The 21,987-nt window shown below is 37.4% G+C and overlaps 1 protein-coding gene across 2 annotated transcripts in view; it reads left to right on the top strand.

Moving 5' to 3' along the window:
- acap2b (ArfGAP with coiled-coil, ankyrin repeat and PH domains 2b) overlaps positions 1-21,987 on the top strand; it is a 50,899-nt gene that overhangs the window by 10,084 nt on the left and 18,828 nt on the right. For both annotated transcript variants that reach the window (XM_015011381.2, XM_088005022.1), the window contains exons 2-9: positions 3,407-3,464; positions 6,724-6,843; positions 7,393-7,446; positions 9,346-9,404; positions 10,841-11,024; positions 15,857-15,901; positions 16,008-16,103; positions 20,659-20,733. In XM_015011381.2, the coding sequence (XP_014866867.1) occupies positions 3,407-3,464; positions 6,724-6,843; positions 7,393-7,446; positions 9,346-9,404; positions 10,841-11,024; positions 15,857-15,901; positions 16,008-16,103; positions 20,659-20,733 (691 nt within the window). The remainder of the gene's footprint in view (positions 1-3,406; positions 3,465-6,723; positions 6,844-7,392; positions 7,447-9,345; positions 9,405-10,840; positions 11,025-15,856; positions 15,902-16,007; positions 16,104-20,658; positions 20,734-21,987) is intronic.

Genomic DNA, 21,987 nt, shown 5'->3' with positions numbered 1-21,987 from the left:
GTAATCTTAATTTTGCAATAATAATAATGCATCACTGTTGAGAGAACCTGACTAAGCATCTGAAGTAAGGCTTTCCGGTCTTGGTCCCATCACTTTTCATTTGTTTGACATTTCCAGATGTTTGGTAGCAACATATAATACCCACTACATGATTGAAGAGTGCTTCCAACCACCTTTGAGCAGCAGAAACCTTTAAGTAATAGGTTCTGTGTAACCTTATCAGTATCTGGCAGCATTGTGCTGCAATTTCTTACACGCCCTTCTTTACTGCGATGTTACAGTTCACCTAGCTTTGCAAGGTTTCGTTTATGGATAACTTGCATAAAATCAGTCGGGTTCACGTCTGGGTTTTAAGAGAACTGCTGCATGACTTTAATTGTTTTCTTGTTTTAGAAAGAAAATCATTTTAATTCTTATTCTCAGACTACAACTTTTTTTGGTGTACTCTGAATCATAACCCAGTCATCCAACTTAACATTAATCTATATTTTGCTGTCTGGACAGGTTGTCTGGTGCAGCTAACCTTTGTACAAAAAATATTTTGGACATAAATGTCAATGTGCTTCTCGATTGATAAGATATGCTCCTCCTTGCTAGGTTAGTTAGTTTTCCCCAAGTTTGATGCTGTATGTTATGGTCTTATGGCCAAACTCCTCAACATTTATCTGAAAAAGCTAAGTTCTTCAGTAACCACTGGCTGAATTTGATAGAAATTGTTAAATAATATAGCATACAAATTGTAAAATGTGTTCTCTCTAGATTGCATGTTCATTATTTTTGGTTGTAGTAGTTATATCTACTTGGTTTTTGTTGGGGGTTAATTAAATCTTAGTCGATTGTTTTTTGATGAAAATAATATTAAAAAAAATAAAATGGACTATTCTATCTTTTTTATGTAAGAATCTGGATGGGAAGCTTCTTCCAAAGTGAGTTTCTGTCTCTTTAAATATCTGTTTATTTTTGGGCCTCGTTCTTTCTTTCCATCTGCTGAAACCAATTATTCAACTTGGCATTTGCTCTACAGTCGGAATATCAGAGTCTGTTTTGGATTCCAGGTTATGGACCGTCAGTATTTCCTTGAGGATTTCTGCTTATTCTTTACATACTTTCTGCCGCCTAATGAACAGTGTTTCTTAATTAAAAGAGGCTTGTGCGCGCGCGCGCGTGTGTGTGTGTGTGTGTGTATGTGTGTGTGTGTGTGTGTGTGTGTGTGTGTGTGTGTGTTACATTGAAAAGCTTGCAGCTCTTGTTCTCTTCTGCTTCTTGCTCACTCGCCAAGGCCAGATATGTAAGGCAACAGCCCAAGTTTTCATTTTGAGCGGGCCCCTCCTTTTCTTATCCTCTGTCAGCACTTTCACAACTTCATCACATTGGCTCAAGTTTCAAGATTAGGGGAAAAGCTCATGTAATGGTGTTTGGCTATGGAATGGGTGTGAATTTAAAATGAGTTTGAGTTTTGTTCACCAGTACTTAAAAGTAAAATCTCTTTATTTCAGTGATTTTGTTAAGTTTTTTTATTAATTTATTTTTTTGGTGAGTGGCTTGATTGATCCATTAAAGAAATTCCTTTCCTGCTACAACAGATGAGGGTAAAAAGTTCATGTTTTTAAACTTTGAACACATCCAATGTCTGTGTGTGAGAGGGATGCTCTTTATTGCTTTTGACCCTATTTCTGGCCTTTGAGTCTATTTTAGACCTAAAGTTCATTCTTCTTTGTTTGGGTCACAGAAGCAGTCAGCTCTTTTCAAGCTGAAAAGCTATCTCTATTGAGCTTAAACCTACTTTTTTTTTATGTCTTTCAGGTTGTATGTATGAGTGTGGAAGATTAGTTTTTAGACCTACAAATGTGATTTTTATGTTGCATGTTGGATCCATCACTGAGAGTAGCAGCTGTGCTAGAAATTAGGAAGAACAAATCTTAAAATTAGACAAAATAAAGTAGCTTATTTGCAGTACTAAAGCAGAATACATTAACTAATCCGGATTTTTGAAATAATGATATAAGGTATCTTGAGGATGATGCAATGATCTTTAGCTTTTTGATGGATCTTATGAGTAAAACTGATGGTTTTTAGACAAAAAGTCTGACCAATCAATCAATAAGTTTATTCACTCAACAAAACGCATTTCACCATCGTATAAAACATTGTCTTGTGACAATTCATCTACATCAGTGAAAGGGAGCAGAAAGACGAAAAACCATATAAAAACCTGCCCCTTTCTCAATAATTACAAAATAAATATTTTTGTTTTCAAGATTAGTCATGAGAGAAGCTGCCGTTTCCATTTTGTTGCTAAGGCATACAATACAAGGAGCTTGGAGATTACATGTTCATGTTCCATAGCAAGTGAAGAAATGGAAAGGAATTTGGGAAAAACTACCCCTTTATGTGTTGTGAAATGCCAATGTATTTCTTCAGTGAGAAATACGGGAAATTACTTTTTGTAGATTTTTTTTTTTTTGTGGTTGGATTGTTCTGCTGAGTCAGCCTTTAAAAGTCATGTGCTGCATTCGTGCAGAACACTTTAGCTGAATGTGTGCTGAATGTGTAGCTGAAAAGACTTCTCTGTGATTGCCTGATTCTGTCTGCTCGTTCATTTACATAGTTTTAGGTTGTGAGCAAAGATACAGAGCAAAAGTTGTCAGAGTTGGGCATGTGTCAGAGCGCTATGGAGCGATTGTTTTGATATTTACTGAGGAAATATTTGTATTCATCACTGATTACTCTTCTCTTTCTCAGTAATTTACATCATTTATAGTCATATCATTTCAGTACTGAATGAACAATTTTTATATATAAAAAAAAAGATAAAAATGGCTTTCAAAATAAAACTTTTGATATAGACATATTATATGGCATGTAAATATTATAAGACCTTAACTGGAGTGAGGGGGTATTTTCTGAAAATAAATCAATATGTTGGTTGTTCTTAAAATTTTGGTTTATTGTTCTCTTTTTACACTATTTCTCATTTAGAGATTTCCACTTTCTCATATTTTAATCACAAGCTTACGAGGGTTTCTAACATTCAAGTACAGCAACAGTAATGTGTTAAACTGTGCAGATTAAGATTTAGGAGAGCAGAGATTAACTCCGATGGAGCCGGGATGAGTCATTTAAGTCTCTCCTTCCCTCTGTGATATTCTGCAGCTTGTAGTCTGCTGATCCTGCAGAGACCCAATCTGTGCTTTGTCACATTTTAAAGGGCAGGAAGCCAGTCCTGGTTCCAGCTCAGATGCCTGACCCAAAATGGCAGCTCTCACTCTAGCTGCCTCCACCAGTTTCTGTGTTTACACATGCTTGTGTTCAAAGTTCCTCAGAGCTATAATACCATGTGCTGTGACCGTAGTTTTGTGAGGTGCTCAAGTTCAAACCTTTGTGTTTTTTTTTCTCCTCCTCACAGAGCAACCATAGAGGAAGTGGAGGGGGATGTGTGCGAGTTGGAATCCAAGCTTGACAAAGTGAGTACCACCCATGAAAAACATTGCTTAATTGTTCATTTGCTCCACGGTGAGAGCTGGCAGCTGCAAACGGACATTCTGTGAGTGGGAAGGTGCAGGTTTGTCCCAGCCCTCCTCTACTGTATATCCCCAGGCAGATTGCCTTTGCAGAGAAAAAAAAAACAACATTTAGACAATGTAACTAAGATATGTAAGGTTTAGTTTGCTTTAGTGAAAGTGCATGATTGTATTCCAGCTGTGAAATTCTGCATGATAATGTTAAGATAAAGAAATAACCTCTACCATCTCAATGTACATACACAGTAACTTACCTGACTTATTTGTATTTGTTTGATTATTCATGTCAAAGACTGTTTATTCTAACAGTTTTGCCAAACAAAACTGAGAACATGAGGAGTCAAAAATGCCCTATTTAACTATACCTGTAATATAAGAATGCATAAGGACAACATTCAATATTTTTTAGTCTTCTTCCCATTGGGGACTCATCATTTTTTCTGTACTAGCAGCATAAGATATGTTGCACCGCTGTGTAAAAAAAGAAGATGTATGAGGATTAGCATTATTTTAAAACTGTCTTTAGCATTGCATGTTAGCAATTAGCATGGGGATTGTTGCTAAAAAAAAAAAAGCTTACATTGAGACTGGAGATTACCTGAGTGCAGTGACTGTGTCTCTGGTAATTGCAGTTTAAAGACACTTGTTCATTCACTGGTTAGTCAGGACTCCTGGCTACCATGAAGACAAAAGAACAGTTCAAGCAAATCAGAGAAAAGGTGCCTGAGAAGTAGAAGTTAAGGGATGGATACAAGGTCAGCTGAATCCATGATCAAGAAAGGAAGGAAATGTGTAAATCAGTCTAGATCAGACTAATCTCACAAACAGAGGGAGCCCACAAGGAGGACACTAGTGAGAGAAGCCAGTATGATTATGTTGAAGGAGTTGGGAGCTTCAGCAGCTGAGATGTGAAGCATGGTGGTGGCAGCATCATGAACTGGGGATGCTTCTTGGCAGCAGGCCCTGGAAAGCTTATGAAGCTAGACGTAAAATGACTGCAACAACACATATGGAAGACAGTTTGTTTCAATCTGCAAGAGGACATTTATTTTTCCAGCCAGGCAATGACCCGAAGCATTCAGCTAAAACCACAGAGAAATGGTTTAAAGACACTAGGTGGGTGTTCTGGAGTGGCCCAGTCAAAGCCACAGGAAGAATGGAGTAAATTTGCAGCAGGCTGATAGAGACCTATCCACACAGATCCCGTTCTGTGATTGCTTTGAAATGAGCATCTATTAAATACTGACTTGAAGAGAGTGAATAAATCCACTTATTTCATGTTGCATATTCTTATTAGTTGCTTTTTTTGAGGGGGTGGGTGGGGGGGGAATATTAGTTTTATTTAATGGTGTTTTATTTTATTTTTCTTGGTGGGAAAAGCCAAATTTTGTTGATCATAATTGTTTTGTAAAAGCAATAAAATTATATAAAGATCCATGCAGGTGAATACTTTTTATTCCCCAATCTGAAAACCATAAATTCCCCGACATCCACCGCCCTGCAGCTGCTTGCTGCAGAGTTCACTAGCTGTGTTCGCTACCTGAGAGCCGGGCTGCGATCCCGGGAGAACCCACTGCATTGTTCCTGACTCTTACAGTCTCAGAGCCCCACCTCTGTGACTCAGCCCCAGCCTCACTTCCCCTCTTGCTGTGGAGAGGAAGGATCTGCCAGATAGTGGCTGTGTTTGCGTGCATGTGTGTGGTTGTGACAGTGTGTAATGTCACCCATGTCTAGGGTGGAGTCCTGCTTCGACAGACCAAAGTTCAGCTCTTTTTATTTGGAGCTCGCAGTTTGCCCGGCCAGTTCACATACAGGCATGTTGAATAAAAAGTAAACATTCTTTCAGAGCGGCAAAGCGAAAGCCTTTGATTTTGAATGATGCGGATTAGTACTCTATGAATATGACTTTACTACTGTTGACTTTCTTTAAAATCTTTAAAAAAAATCTAGCAGTGAATTGCATTAATCTACCAGAATCGTGTGTATTTTTTTTTACTGTTGAAGAAAAAGAAGCACACAAAATGCAGCTTACTAAAAATTGTATTTATCTTTTTATATGTTAATTAAGTTGCTGCTCTTTGGCTGCAGTTGCTAACACTTTAGCTTCATGGCCAGAAGGGCAGCACTAGCTCAAATCTTGGCTTTTGGCCTTTCTGTGTAGAGTTTGCATGTTCTCTCTGGTTTCTTCCCACCATCCGGAAACATGCATGTTTGGTTAACTGGAACATTTAAATCACCCTTCGGTGTGTATGTGGGAAAGGCTGTGGGTACCGAGATGGACTGGCTGTCCTTGGTTTACCCTTTTGCTCTCAGTCCTCTTTCGAGCATGAATAGGCTCAAGCTCCCAGTGACTCTGGATTATTATTTATCAATTAAATGGATGAATGATTAGTTAAACAATTTCTTGCTATTTGCATTTTCCTGAAGCTATTCAGCTGCTTTGAACACAAGCACACAATTTTGTTATTCGTCATATCTGATAAAATATTACAATTCATCCTGTTTGCAAATGATACAAATTTATTTTGTTCTGCGAATTATGATTTCTCACATGACTTGCGAGATGTCTAAACTTAATCAGTGGTTTAAATACAACAATTTTTTGATAAACTGGAATAAAACAAAAGTCACGATTCTATCAGAATGTCCATAGATCAAAATTTAATGGCAAGAGCAATTTTTAGGGGTTGTTTTAGATCATAAATTTAACTGGAAATATGAAATACAAAAAAGTATTGAACTTTTTAGTAAAGTAAATAATATTTTAGAACTACGGATAGTCCGGATATTATATTACTTCTTGATTCATATCTGATTGTATAGAGGTATGGGGCAATACATGCGAAACCAAAACTAAACATTTGTGACACAAAAGAAAGCATAAAGTGAACACTAGACAACATATTACTAAATTGTTTATTCAAATACCTTGAAAGAAACTTTCAAGATATTTCTTTTTTTTTTTTTTTTTTAAACAGTTGCATTCTCTCTTTGTTAACAAGCATCCACCAGGTGGCATCTATTTTACTTGAGGTAGACACCCTTTCTTGTCATCCTCATCCAGAGAATAATCCAGTTCAGGACATTTTTCCTATGTAAATGAATATGGCCTGAAACATTGGCCATCGCATTGCTTTCTGTTTCTGTTTTCTAATAACCTTTGTTAACCTTTACCTCATCAACTTCCCCTTTGTTTCCCCAGCTGGTGAAGTTGTGTATTGGGATGATAGATGCTGGAAAAGCCTACAACGCAGCCAACAAGCAATTTGTCAACGGGATCCGGGAGCTTGCCCAGCAGTCTGCCAAAGATGAAGTCATTGAGGTAAACAATAAAATAATCCAACTCGAACGAGATCAAATAAAGTTCCCAGCTCCAAGGGTATTTTTGTTTGATTTTTTTTTTTCCTTTGTCCTGGTTACTCTTTTTGTTTTTATTTAACACATTTTTTTCCCTCCATTAAATGTTTTGGATGAGATAAACTATGCTATAACATGGCTCATAAAAGCCTGTGTCCACTTCTTGTTGTGGAGACCAGATGTTTTGTTTTCTCTTGTGAATTTCTTTCTCTTTGCCTTTGTGTGTAGTTGTGTCACAACTTCACTCTGAAATGTGAAATTCAAATTCTGCATACCCCCATACATCATAGACCTTAACTTGAATAAAAAAATAGTCTTAAGACGGTTTCTTTTTCATCTAAAGATTACTGGTTTCCTTTACTTTGTATATGATAAATTGTGTTTGTCCAACCTTTGCTGATTTGCTTTGTCTTCTGTTTTTGCCTGTTTTCATTTTCATTTTTTTCTTTCTTTCTTTCTTTCTTTCTTTCTTTCTTTCTTTCTTTTTTTCTTTCTTTCTTTCTTTCTTTCACAGTCCAGCCTCACAAAGTTTGCTGAGAGTCTGCAGGAGATGATCAACTATCACACGGTACGCTGTTCTGTGAAAACCGGATGAATTCCATTTAGTTTTTCTTTTTTCTTCAGCTGTTGGCTGATGACAAACCCAGATGGGCAGATAGTTCACCACAGCTGTTTAACTCTCAGTTTCTATTCACTGCTGGGAAACTCGGCAGCAAATCACTGGACAGAAAATATCTCCAATGTCTTTTAAAAAAAATACTTTGTCTTGGGATCAGTTATTAGTAAACCTGATGCTAAGATTTAATGTCTGAGTTAACAACCCCGAAGCTTAGCGCTGCTGAAAACATGTCAAAGTAGCTAACACTGTCCACCATAAAAAAGTGGTTAGCTGGAAGCTATTTGGGTAGAGTGCATGTTGTGGAGCACAGGAATTTAACTGTTAGAATAAATTATGCATCAGTGGAGTCAGCATGGTCATGGTCAATTTTTTATGATGCGGTTATCATCCTTCAGGACAATTCAACACTTTAGAAGAAGTATTTAGGATTTAAGATGTGAGTTTCTGTTGCTCTTACAGATTTAGTGTCATATTGCTGCAATACGTCTCACTTTCAAATGTGGGATATCTGCTATACGTAGCAGCCATTCCCAGGTTCTTGAACGTTTTAGGCACCTGCCTTGACAGATTTCATTATGTGACGGCTTTGATTTAGTCTCATCCTTAGACTCCTGACTTGTTAGTGTCTGGTTGGGATTGTAGTTGCATTTGAAGAAGGCGGCACAGCGTTCCACTTTATTCATGCTAATTTAACCACAGAGAAGAGGCACAAGACGAGCCAGAGGCTCTTCTTATGCAGTGACTGTTCCTCTGTTGGTCCTCCTTCTCAAGTCTTTTCTCTGTTAGCCAGCTTTACGCTGTCAATCTCACAGCTTACGTCAAACTATGTGGTCAAGTTTAAGACGTTCTGATTTCAGACACCAGCCAATTTCTCAGAGCACCTCCAGGCTAATATTGATGGATAAGTGATAAAACCTTGAACCTACAGAAAGTACAGACCATTTTCCTAATTTAACCAAACCAACTTATTGGTGGCAACTAGATTTTCCCAGCTGTGGTTCTTGTTGTTAAGTTTACCACTTTTCTTTGACGATCCAGGTTTAGATCGAGAATGTCCTTGAATTCAAGTATGATTTATTGCAAAGGAGGAAAAATGTGATGAGCAAACTTCTCTGTTACAGGTGCTAAAAAAATATTGATTCTATGTTGGATATAGATGCTAGCTGCCACTAATCCAGTTGTAAGAGATAAATGGTAACAAACCTGCTCAGACTTGGATTTTAAATAATGAAATGCAGAATTCGAAGTCCATATTGACTCCAGTCTGGTCCCCTAAAAGCCTCCAGGAGTCGTACTGCGAGCCTGCGACTGTTACTCATCTGAGGCGACTGTTGCCATATCAGCTGACTGCCTGATTGGTTTTTGCCACTCGGCGACCTTTCAGCACATGATCTGCTCAAACACAGAGCTCAATCTGTTAGTCAGTGATTGCCTCTCCCAGGCACACTGCTCATGTTGTCTTCAGGCTCTACTTAACATGCTCGTAGGGCCTTATTTTGTGCTGGGGATCTCATTTTTCAAGGAAGCGTGCAGGTTAATGAGAGTATGACTCACCAACAAGAATAAACAGTTTGCGTCACTCCTCGTGTTTATCTCTTTATGAGGGGAGTTTACAGAGTCGCTGTGTTTGTGTAAATTTAGTTTCCTAATTACAGCCTGTGATGTTAACAAAATCCCTCCAAAACTGAGATGGTGAATGCTGACTGGTTTGAAAAAGGAAACCTATTGGTGTTTCTGTGGCTGTTGTGGGTAAATACACGCCATGTTAAGTGTTTAAAATGTTTATTCATAGTTTGTCAACAAATGTGGATAAATGAGCATAACTCATTTTTTCTCCTTTCTTCACAGATATTGTTCGATCAGGCGCAGAGATCAATCAAGACTCAGCTGCAAACATTTGTGAAAGAGTGAGTGTCAATGAAAGAAAAGAGCAAAAGCAGGAGATACTCTAGATATTTGACGTGGACATAAGTAGTCAACATTAAAGAAATTAAATGTTGGGAGGAATAAACAGAAAGAAGAACAGAAATGTTTTCTTCACAGTTTCGATTTACAGTCAAATGTTTTTTTTAATGGTGCCTTACAGAAGTATTAATTCCTCCTTGCAGTTTCTTTCAAAGCCACATTAGGATTTTATGAAGACCAAGACAAAGTAGCGTTTGATTGCATAGTATAAGGAACTGTCAAAACTATTTTTATGAAGAGAAATCTGAAACGTGTGACTCATTTTTATTCATCCCTCTTGAGCTAAAACATTTTCTAGAGACAGAGATTTCTGGCCTGTCCGCTTTGCAAACTGTCTGAAGCTGAGATGGGATTGAATCTTCATCATCATAGTTCATTACACTACATACTAGATAAATGCTTCTGCATAATGGGGACAGAATACAAATGCTAGAGATACTTTTCAGATTTTTATTTGTAAAATATCAAGTAAAACCCCTGTTGTAATATATTTTTGGTTGCTGCTGGAATACTAAATGTGGAAAGGGTCAAGGTGTATGACTCCTTCTTCCAACTTGCTTCATCATATCTGTGTGTTTTAAACATCAGCTTGAAAATTCAGACTGTTGGCATAATTACAGGAAGCTGTCACAGCTCGGGATTAATTCATTAGCAGGATTAACAGTTTTAGCTTCAGGCACGCCAAGACTGAACACCCACGTTATCAGCTCCAATACTTCTAAGGGGAAGCTAGACGTTGGTCTTATTTATTATTACTCCCAAAAACCTCAAAGTGAAAAGGCTGAGTACCTTTTCTGAGAGCTTTGATAATAGCAATGGAAAACATGTAAAGCAAGAGTTGACCTCCAGAGATTTCCAGAATTACCTTGGACCTTAATGAGTTTGTTTTTGTATGACCTTCCTGAAAGGTGAGCATTTCTTACTTCAACAAGTCACCTGAAGATAATGAGAAACGCCATAAATTACTGCCTTATGAGGCATTATCCACATATTCTCTAAAAATATAATTATTTCTTTATTCTTTCATTTAATAGTCTACAGAGGCATAACTTAGCAACCTGAAATTCAGAGTCTAAGTATGAGTTTTAAGCTTTTATTGCAGCTAAACGCTTTTGCAAACATTTTTTTGTGAATGTTATATATATTACTTCTATTAGGTTAGAAGTAATGGCTTTAAAAGTGTTTTATGTGTAAATATATCTGTTTGAATTCTTGGTTTTGCTTCCTAAATCTGCATAAGCATCTGCCACAAAAGTCATTTTTAACCGCTTTGTTTTTTAGACTTTTGCTCTCAGCATCCCATACTTTGATTTTTGCTTTTGAGCTTTAAAATAAACTTGTTTGAAAAGCTTCAATTTTCCATTGTCCTTCTTTGCAGTGACCTGCGAAAGTTTAAAGAAGCCAAGAAACAGTTTGACAAAGTGAGTGAGGAAAAGGAGAATGCGCTTATCAAGAACGCTCAGGCTCCTCGCAACAAGCAGCACGAAGTAGAGGAGGCCACCAACATCCTGACCGCCACACGCAAATGCTTCCGACACATTGTCCTCGACTACGTCTTACAGGTATGCTGACTCTGTGGGATTTAAACACAGAATAACAGCAGTGCAGTAGGGATCAGTCTGATATTTCTACATCATGTTGCAACAGAAATTTTAGTTCAAATCTTGTAGCACAATTCAGCAGAACATTGTGCTTTGCCAAATGGTGCACAAGCATTTTTTTTTAGCAAGGCTTTAAATAGAGTAACATTTTGCTGATGTGCAGCTTAAAAAACGAGCTGTGCTGTCATAGTACCGTTTTTATCTTAACTTACAGATGTGTGATACTTCAGGGCTGTCAGCCTACAGTGCCTTGCAAAAATCAGCATATTATTAAATGTATTTATATATTCAAGGGATTTAATGTGCTGGAAGGCCTACTTGTGAAGTGGAAGCATGTTTTATTTTTTATTTTTACTTTCACAAGTAGAAATGTGAAACATCTGGTATGCATTTGTGCTCAGGTCTTTTTCTCTCATTCCCCTGAATAAAATCTAGTGCAGCCAGTTGCCATCACAAGTTGAGTTAGTAAATAGAGTGCAGCTTTGTGTGATTTAATCTGTTTAGATCCAGATGTTCTGGGAAGGCTTGCTTTTAAGCGAAAGTGCCAAGAAGACAACAATTGTTAGCAGAAAACTGAAGGTGCTCTGGTTGATCGCTTGTTGTAGTGGAAAATTAGCAATGCATATCAATCGACCAGACTTTATTTATAGAAGATCTTTCATGTTTAAAACAGATAAACAAACATTCAACTTTTAGAAACACACAATGAAATGATCAGAATGGTCAAACAGAGTAAACGATCAGGAATTAACAATGCTACCCTATTTTAAAACCTGTTGGTGGCAGCATAATGCTGTCTGGATTTGTGTTGCACAGGGGAAGAAAGTCTGCTCAGTGTTGACTGGATGAAGCTAAATTCAGGGCAATACAGGCCAAAACCTGTTTACATTGATACCTCGTTTACCTAGAAACACAAAGCCCAACACGACTGAACTGTTCTCAACCAAAGCATATTCATGTGTTAAAATGGATCAAAGTCCAAAAATAAATATTTTTTGCAATCTATGGTAAGACTTGGATGTTGATATTTATGGATGATCCTGACTCATTTCACATAACAACATGCAGAATTTTTTTGTAATGGTAATTTTATTATATAGCACATTTTCAGCAACAACGCAATGCAAAGTGCCTTGACTCTGTGTGTCTCTAGATGTACAACACTGATGACACTCGGAGCTATAATTACAGCGAAAGGTATTTCAAAGTAATGACCCAAGGAGGCTGAATACAAAGAGATGCCACACTTTCCAGATTTACAAGTAAAATTTATTGAAAACATTGCATCATTTATCAAAAATTTTTAACTTTGTTTTGTTGGTGTCACACAAATCTCAAAATGTGACAAAGTATGAATACTTATGCAAGTCTATGTACAGTAGTAGTAAAATAAGCAACTACATCTCCTGAAACAACTTAAAAACTCAATTGTGAGCTACATCTGTATACTTCCTCCAAGATAGATGGCTAATTAAACCAGTACCAGCTGCTGCTATCTTCTCAAATACTCCCATCTGAGTGGAGGATGTCCCTCTGCTCAATTATGTTGATGTGATTTAATTTTCATTCAACTCTACGCTTGAAGTGACGGCTATAAAAAGATCCGCTGGCTGTCATATTTTCTCCCATTTCTCCCAGCATCGTGTTGGGTAACGGTAAGGAAAAGACAAAATGACTCATTTCTTAATCAACCCGTTCATCGAAAATAAGCTGGAAAGGAAATGAAAAAGGGGAAGCTCGCAAGAAAACAACTGAAGTGTTTAATGTTAAATTAAACCTTGTGAAACCTGCTGGGTTTCACAAGAAATAGATTTCCATACATCAAGAATTAACACTTTATTTCCAGGACACATTACAGGACAGGTGTGGGGAGAAGTGTTGCATTTTTGCAAGTTTTTCTTGCTGTAAAGTACTTGCATATAGTCCATGGCATCAGCTGTGTCTGTGAGTCTCAGCAGCTCTAATTACTTTGTGATTTCTGATAAAGCAGCTGCCAGCACTTTCCATTCAATCTCCCTCAAAAGGAACATGCACTGCTACATTTGTACCATTTTCCCCCAAAAGCAGACTTCAACGTTCTGCTTCAGCTCTGCATAATCGCTGCCTTATAAAATAAAGCCTGACTGTGTGGAATTAGTTTAGTTTTTATCAGGCTCTTTAGTTTTCTTTCAGGAAATCTTTAAATGAGCTGCTAGCTCAGCTGATTTAAATGGGCCTTTTTAATGCTTTATATTTGGTTAGGATTGTCAGCATTTTGAAACTCCACCCTCAAGCAGTGCTTACTGGAATATTTAAGAGATTTCAGCTTCATTTTTTTTCATTTCTTCTAGATTGTCTTTGCCTGGTTATGTGTTTTGTAGTTTAAATTGGCATTTTGGTTGGTGGAGGAAGGAGAAAATATAGATGAGACGTTGCGCTTTAGTTACATTAACGAGACTCTGAGGAGTGAAGCTACGTGATAAATAAAACAATAATTAAGTGTTCACACCTTTTCAAACAGAATAAGAAGTGTTAAGCTACTTATTTTGTTCTTGGTTATGTATATACATGTTCTTTTTCTGCCCTACTGACTTCTTGTTTTCAAAAAACCTGTTTGAAATGAATAAATCAAATAAAATGCTAAACATTCGGGCTCTGGATTCAACTACAGATTCATGAAAAATGTCCTGATTAGTTTCATCTTTTCATCCTTGAAATTAACACCAATTCTTAATATTTAAATAAAAATCAAAACCACAGGAAACAAAAAGCTGTGGCAACTCTAACAGACAAGAAGCTGAAACATTAACTTTTCTTTTGTCTGTGTCTGAAATTAAATTAGACTAAGCTTTTCTTTTCTTTTTCTTTATTATTATTATTTTTACTTTATTCAAAATCAAAAGCTTACATAAATTATTAGGTGAGAAAATGTATTTTGGTAATCACAAGGAGAATCATGAAAAGTTTTAGTTTGATTTAATGTTAGACGAGTAAAAGCAAACTGTGTATGTTCATATAAATAATGGTTCCCACTATATCTAGATTGTGTTCAGCTGTATCTGGGCTTCTTTTTTATTTAGAAATGCATAAGTAAACAGTTTCTGCAGAATTTGCATTTGGTGACAGTGCCTTACTGAAACTAACAGACCCTAAAAATAGAGACAAAATAAAAAAACTGATATAGGAAACTCTGAAATAGACATGTTTTTTTTTCTTTTCAGAACATTTTTTATATATTAACTTTTTTTTTTGCCTCCTCTGAGCTGAAATACAGGCAGATATGGGCCTACTTGTTCTAAAATTCTGTTTCCCTTCCGCACGACAACATGCGACTTGCCACAACTGAGCAACCAGTTGTAATTGCCCGTAACTTTTGCCCATGGCTGTTGTCTCGGCCCCGTGTTGCACCAGTCTAACTAAATCACCGTCGTTTTGACATGCTACTTTAGGCACAATTACAAACTGCCTGCCATCAAAAGAGAACGGGAGGGTGAGGCTCATAAAAGCTGTGATGCTTCAGCTACTGTGGCAAAATAATGACTCTTTCCAGGATGGAAGTTAAGATCTTTGTAGGAATACAACTGTGGTCAGTGTTGCCTTGCAACCATGAAATTATCGCCGGCCACAAAAACGAATCCAAGCTTTTGTTCTCTGAGGTACCGATGATTTGGGAGCATGCTTTCCTGACCACAAACGGTTCCCTGTGTGTGCAAACAAGCTAACCTGAGAGTGTAGAGCGTCTCTCGTCTTTTCCAGCAGCTAAAAGCACCACTTCACCCTGGAGTGACCTTTCTGTCTCAATGAAATGCATCTGGATAAATTAAAGTATGACTCTGTTTAAATACAAAAGTGAATCACCAATATGTTTGTGATAAAAGCTTATACTTAATGGGAACACAAAATTCAGTTTCTGAGAAAATTTGAATGCTGCTTAAATTAAAAAAAAAAAAAAATGATAATGGAAATTATTACCATGCAGTGGACATCATATGCTCTCAATACTTGGGTGTGGCCTATTCTTTTTTAAGAATTACTGCATTAGTTTGGCGTGCCATGATGTGCGATGTTATCCCAGTTTAGCCAATAAACTCCTGCAGGGATTTGCTTCATAATTATCAAAATATGTGTAGTTTCTTGTTTTTCTGTTTCTCACCTGAGCCTCCAATACTTTGTGACTTTTAGCACTGTGGGCAAAATTGCGTGTATCCGATGTGATTATCTGCTGGCCTGAGACTTTCTCCAGCTGACTAATTACTACATTAGGTCGTAACACTTGGAATGCACAAGCCAACAATTATTCTACTCAGTTATGCTCAATGTTGCACAGGCTGATATTGCGACGACAATATGTTTGCAATGTATTGAGTCACACATAAGGAGCAACACATGAGGCTGTAGTTCAGCTGGGTAAAGAGAAAGTGACTTCCACTCCATGTTTGTGTGAAATGTGACATTGGGCGCCCCCTGCTGCTGAGAAAATAAAGCACTGACTGGAAATGCTTGCAGCAAATGGTGTAATAAATTTTATTTAGGTTTTTGTTTAGCTTGATCTTTATCATCATCTTTGTCTGTATGTAGTTTTAAGTTTGTTTTTGGTTGCTGGTTCTTTCTCTGTTCGTAGCCTTAACATCAACTTTACTTTCCGTTTCAGTTTAGGTCAGCTGATTTTATTAGATAAATAAAAACAAATTAAAAAATGTTTTCTTCCATTTATTTAATTCTTTAATAACTTACTGTGCTTTTAAATGCGTTTTATGGATTTTTGTGTGATATTATGTTGTTGACACTCACTGTTTTCCTTTTATTATTTGCAGATAAATGTTCTCCAGTCCAAGAGAAGATCAGAAATCCTGAAATCGGTAAATCTGCCTCCTAATCACAATAAAGCCAATTGAATATTATCTGGGTTTTTTTTTTTTTTTTTACATCTGTTTTTACTGTTTTTTGTTTGGTTTTAATATGTAGATGCTGTCCTTCATGTACGCCCATCTGACATTCTTCCATCAAGGTTATGACCTCTTTAGTGAACTGCAACCTCTTATGAAGCAGCTGGGAGGACAGGTACGAGCAAACATCCAGATTACGATGTCACTTATTCAACTACTGTGATGTCAATGTTTTGGTGCAAATGCTGCTGTTTTTATGTGTGGTGATCTATTAGCTTTTGTATTTAATGCCCTAAAAAAAATCATCCATGTTACTTGCTGAATGTTTTTTTTTTTTTTTATGTGTTAGGATCTTTTTTCAGTTTGGACACAAACCCTAACTAAGTGAATTGACACATTCACCATGTTAAGTGGTGCCTCAAACTGCATTCTGCAATCTGTCAGGAAGTTAAAAATGGCTCCAAGACAATCTTCTAGGTATCATTTACATAGCACCTGGTGGTTCCTTGTCATTAAATCAGAAATACCTTATTGAATCCTACCATTGCAAGTTTGCTTCTCCGTCCTGGGACTTTACCTCAACATGTCTTAAGATTGACATTTTAGTAACAAATATTCTTGAGGGAATGACATGAAACAGGATAAATAGTCGTAAAGGCACATCAGTAATACTGCATTAGATGGGTAAAATAAGTGAGATTTTTTTTAAATTCAATCAATCAATCGATCAAGTTTATTTGTACAACATATTTCGGAAACAAGGCAGTTTGAATTACTTTGCATCATGAGAAGACATCATAAACACAGGCAACACTTGTGAAAACCAGTAACAGACATTGCATTTTGTCATGTGCAATCGCTATATGTCGGGCAATGTTGGATTTTTTATGGGTCAAAAGCAACTCTGAACAGGTGGGATTTTAAGCCTTGATTTAAAGGATGTCGGTGTTTCAGCTGTTTTTCTGTTTTATATCTGTGGGTAGAGCTGAAGAAAAGAGGAGCCAGAACTCTGGACACTCCAGAAAGATTAATCGTTAACTAGAGTTTACTGACCTACTTCAAATTCTGCTAAAGCATATCGCCTAGTACGCACCTTTTGCAATTTGAATAGTAATTGATTAATTGAGGAACAAAAAAGTCAACAGATTAACTCTACTCAGTATTGATGTGAAGTCAAGCAGGAAGAGCTGATTAAAGCTTTTTTAATTATTCACTTATCACTTGTGATTTTGTTAAAAACATCATTATTCTTATTAGGCAATGTATAGATTAACATTTATGTGATAATGTCAAACAAGGCTGTTAACCAAACCACATAGAAGGTACTTTTAAATTGTGAGATTTCAACCCAAAAGGATCCACCCCTACACACTGTTTCTCTTCCTATCTCCTCAGTGTTTGTGTGAATCTGAGTGTGTGTGTGTGGTGTGTTTCCGCCTTGTGTGTATGCATGCGTCCCCCAGCAAGCAGGGCCAGCCCTCTGGGGCCGAACTCAGCCCAAATGTGACTTTAAGATGATTATCACAGTGGAGCTGCTGCTGCAGTTAGCAGGAATGAGGAAGAAAGCCACCAGGAGGCTGGAAAGAGGGTTTTTTCACAGATTCACACAGTTGATCGTCGGCTGAGCGAGCGCAGCGCAGAAACTGAAGGATGATGCTCAAAGTTGGAGAATATGGAGTGTATTGAATCAGAGCTTTGAGGCAGGGATCCTCTGCAGTGTGAGATAGACCTCGGAGAAAAAGTTTTTGTGATGTTTGAACTAGATAACTAGATTTTTTTTTTTTTTTTTTTTTACATTTTGAACAGTGGCGTCTTTGGGAGCCACATTTGAAAATATGGAGCAGTGAAAACCTAATTGAAGGGAAGAGCATTCCTTTGCTTCCCAAACATCCAGTGATGTCAGGACAGTGACAGGAACAAACTTTCAAATGCAGATTTTCTTTTCTGGAAGGAATAAAAGAAAACTCTCAGGGCTTCAAGAAAAGGACTGTAAAAAGACCCAAACCTTGAAGAGGGGAGGAAACAAAAAGCAAGAGACTTTGAATTCAAGCTGACAAACAACTGGACTATAACCCTGCTGTGGATTACAAGCCTGTCGCTCTGAATTTGAAGGAGAGCAGAAAGGAGAGGGAGATCAGAGTGTGGGCTGTGGGAAGCCGCGGCGAGAGGATTGTGTTTTCTATCGTCTCTCATCATGAAGCTGAAGAAGATGGAGAGGCTGTGCAGGGAGGTGTGGAGGAGCTGCCAGCAGGTATCAAGCATTGTCAAGCAATTTAAAAGAAAAATATTTGAGAATATAAGAAAAGAAAAGTAAACTAAACTTTGAGAAATGTTGAGGGGAAACTGATTGGTTTGCTGGTAAGGTTTCTAATCTTCTGGTTTTGTTACTTTTCCTTCATGCTCAACTGGCCCTGCAGATCAAATCTTTCTGATTGAAACTTTCAGTGACACACAACCTTGTGACTGAATGAATTCACTGGCTGTGTTCGGTTATGGGGATTTTCTGTATGTGTTCCATGAGTCATAAAGCTTGTCATTGTAGTTTTCATGTCAGCACAGATCTGTGGTCAGTCAGTCAAGATGCATCTGCCGACTGACAAACTCTGTCATGGGAGCCATGAGCTGGAAACACAGATATAATGTTAAAAACAGGTTTACTTTAAATATGAGTCTGTTTTATAGAAGGCAGCAGAGAGACGGAATGGTTTTGACTGAACTGGTTATCAAAGCATAACAGAGAAAAAACATTTTCCATCCTGATCTTATCAGCCTGCTGCACTCCCGTCCACCCATTTCCGCTCTAAGCAAAACAAATCCCCGCTGTAGTCCTGTCTTCTCTAAAACGGTCAGATAGCAGCAAAATCTGTGTGTACTTTATGGAAGACGCCATTTTACGATGTTTATTTATTTAGTGTTCATTAACTAAAAAAAAATCCATTGATGTCCATGAAAATTAAAAATGTTTCGCCATGAGGGCCATAAAAGTGAAAAATACAAAAGTTACTACAGCTGTTCGTCTCTTTTATTTTCAACCTAGAAAGAAACCTTTCTAAATGATCCCCAGAACGATTCAGTCCTTCAGATTTAACCCCGTTTTGTATCCATGAGTTGCCATTTCCCACTTACATTCTGTACCTGCATACCAGCTATACATTTATTTATCTTGTTCATTCAGTATTATCGTAAACGATGAAGATAAGTAGTCCAATAAATAGATATAGCTAACATACAAAAAATTTGAACTGCAAGTTAAAGCCTCAAGACTTGCATTACACCCTATTCCAAGTTCTTTTGGTTAAGATCCGTTTATCTGGCAGAATATGTCCCATGAATAAACAAAGTAGGTTTAAGCAACTTCCTGATAGAAGATATTTTTGTACAACCACTTTCTTTTTCTTCAAATGGACATATAGTCGGCATGAAAGGCGAGAAAAATGACATGATGTGTGTTTTACTGTGATATTGCTTTTAACTACAACTTTCTAAAATGATTAAGAATTATTTTGTGTTCTGAATAGAGTTTTGCAAAAAACAAAAAAAGGTGGATCTGATTAAATCTGCTCACATCTTAACAAATGTTTAAATAGAAGCAACCCTAAATTAAAATTTAATTTCATGCAGGACTATGAATATAAAAGGAATATGAAAGTTGAGGGAATAAAATGTTTGTTTTCGCTTTTGAATCCAAGTGGCACACATTGCACCATGAATCTTTACATGCACACCTGTTTGTTACTTCTAATGTTTGAATCATAAAATGGAGAGATGTACATTATGCTGATAATAGTTAGCAACACAACGAGCAACATTTGTTGTTTTTCTGGCGTGGAGCTCTTCTGTTACTTTTCACATTTATTTATTTCTTTAAAATTTGTCTGTCAACCTTCTTTCATATTGCAGCCAGGAAGTTTGGCAAAACCAGCTCAGTCATTCGCTGAGAAATAACTTCATGATGTGATTTTAGTTTTTTTTTTTTGTTGAAATAAAATAAAAGATTTTGAATTGTGAGCTTTCAGATTAACCACAAATGCTTCAGTCTACATTAAAACTCCAATATTACTCAGTATCTGAATATTTAGTTTGCAGAGGAAACTTTGAACCTTCTTCATCACGCCTCACATTCCTCCTGCAGCCCCTCAAACATTGACCTCTAATCAGATACTGATTCTTTTGTGTTCGAGGCTGCAGACGGCATAATTTAGGTCATGCCACAGCAACAAACCCTTGAGAGACCTAGTTAAGATTTCACAGCTTTAAGGCAAACTGGCATATTTTCAGCAGCAGTCTATGAACCCCAGCTCTTTATTGAAGGCTTTTTTAAGTTGCTGTGTTCTCAAAGGAGCCCTTGTTTTCCTCCCTGCATGCAGTTTTTACTGTAAGGAATGAAATTTTCTTTTGATAATTTCTCATTCATTTCACCCATGATCAAGAAAGCTCTACACAGCCCAGTTTGTTTAGAAGAGAAAACTTGCCTTGTTTAGGTCTGATCATTGCTCGATCAGTATAAAGCTGAAAATATGAATTTTCAAGACATTTGAGGCCAAAACCTCACACTCAAACCATAAATGGTTGTCATTCCTCAGATTCTGAGCTCTGCTATTTATCTTTGTGTTGGGAGATCATTTTGCTCTTTATGCATAAGCTAAAGCTGTTTTTGACTGACTGAGACGTTTGGCTGTTTTTGACCAGTTGGTTTGGTGAACTGGACTATGTTGTTCTGTCTCCTGCAGCTGGACCAGCTGGTGGTCGATGCTGCCAAGGAGAAGAGGGACATGGAGCAGAAACACTCCACCATCCAACAAAAGGTAAATTCACATGAATACTGTTACCTCATCATTTTTGGGGGGGTTTAAATCAAACATGGTCCGACGGTTTCCATACCAACACACTTGTCATGTGCATGTAATTTATCTGGAACTTTCTCACTTGTTTACTCATTTTTCTTTTCAAAATTTCTTCAGCCCTGATTGAATGGATGGAAAGTATCTGTGAACATAAATTTTGTAAAAAAAAAAAAAAAAAACTTGCCAAATATTCTTAATTGGATTCACATCTGGACTTTGACTAGTCCATTTCAACACGTCTGCTGTGATAAAAGTCATTCCACTGTTGCAGCTGTGGCTGTGTGTTTACACTCGTTGTCCTGCTGGAAGGTGAACCTATGCTTCAGACCTTTTCAGCCTCTAAAATTTAGCTCCATCCATCAACTCTGAGCAGCTGAAGAAAGATATCCCTACAGTATGATACTGCCACTACCATGTGCCACAGTGAAGATGGCGTTTTCAGGGCAATGTTTTCCATGAAGGCCAAAAAGTGATTTGTCTTCCTTGTTGGCTGTGTCCCCTGAAGAACATTCAAACACTTTCTCACTGAGTCATAATAAAGCTGCATTTTGCATATTTAGTAACTGTAATACTATTTTGTTTGGCTGTTTAATTATATCAGGAATCTGATAAAAGTTTGTAAAGGGAGTCAGAAACAAAGGAAAACAATGCCATACTTGGGTATTAACTTGTTCAGTTGAGTGTGTGTTTGTCAGTTGAGGGAATGGCAGTAGTAGTCCGCCCTCAGGTGTCAGGTGAGCCCTGATGATGATCTCAGCTACACACACATGCATTATTGATAGCAGACGGGAATCCGTTGCTAAACAAGCTCGGTTTGGTTTCAGTGTGCTTTCAGATCTACTGATTAGCACTTGTTTATTTCACCATTCAGTTTCTCTGCTTCTCATTTTGCTAAAGCGTGCAGCAGATCAGTGGCACACCTTCTGATCTGGGACTCCTGCATCTGTTGAGTTTGATGATGCCCTTAAAGGACAGTGAAGCCGGGAGCTGGTTGTTATATCCCAGCATGTGATGGAAGTTATTTGCCCTGTGGTTTAGTTGTACATCACACAGCATCAGTAAATAGACAATAGTTACTTACCCAGCTGTTCTCTTAATGGGATTTCTTTATTCCACTGTCTGATAACTCAGCTGGAAGAAACACATACTGTATTCCTCCTTCCTCTTGACCTCCATCTAACTTCATCATCTCTCCCAACTTCCAGCTATCCTTCC

Source organism: Poecilia mexicana, unplaced genomic scaffold, assembly GCF_051168715.1.
Source record: "Poecilia mexicana isolate PSO_F unplaced genomic scaffold, ASM5116871v1 scaffold_4, whole genome shotgun sequence".
Taxonomy (NCBI): Eukaryota; Metazoa; Chordata; class Actinopteri; order Cyprinodontiformes; family Poeciliidae; genus Poecilia; species Poecilia mexicana.
This window is presented reverse-complemented; position numbering and strand designations above follow the sequence as displayed.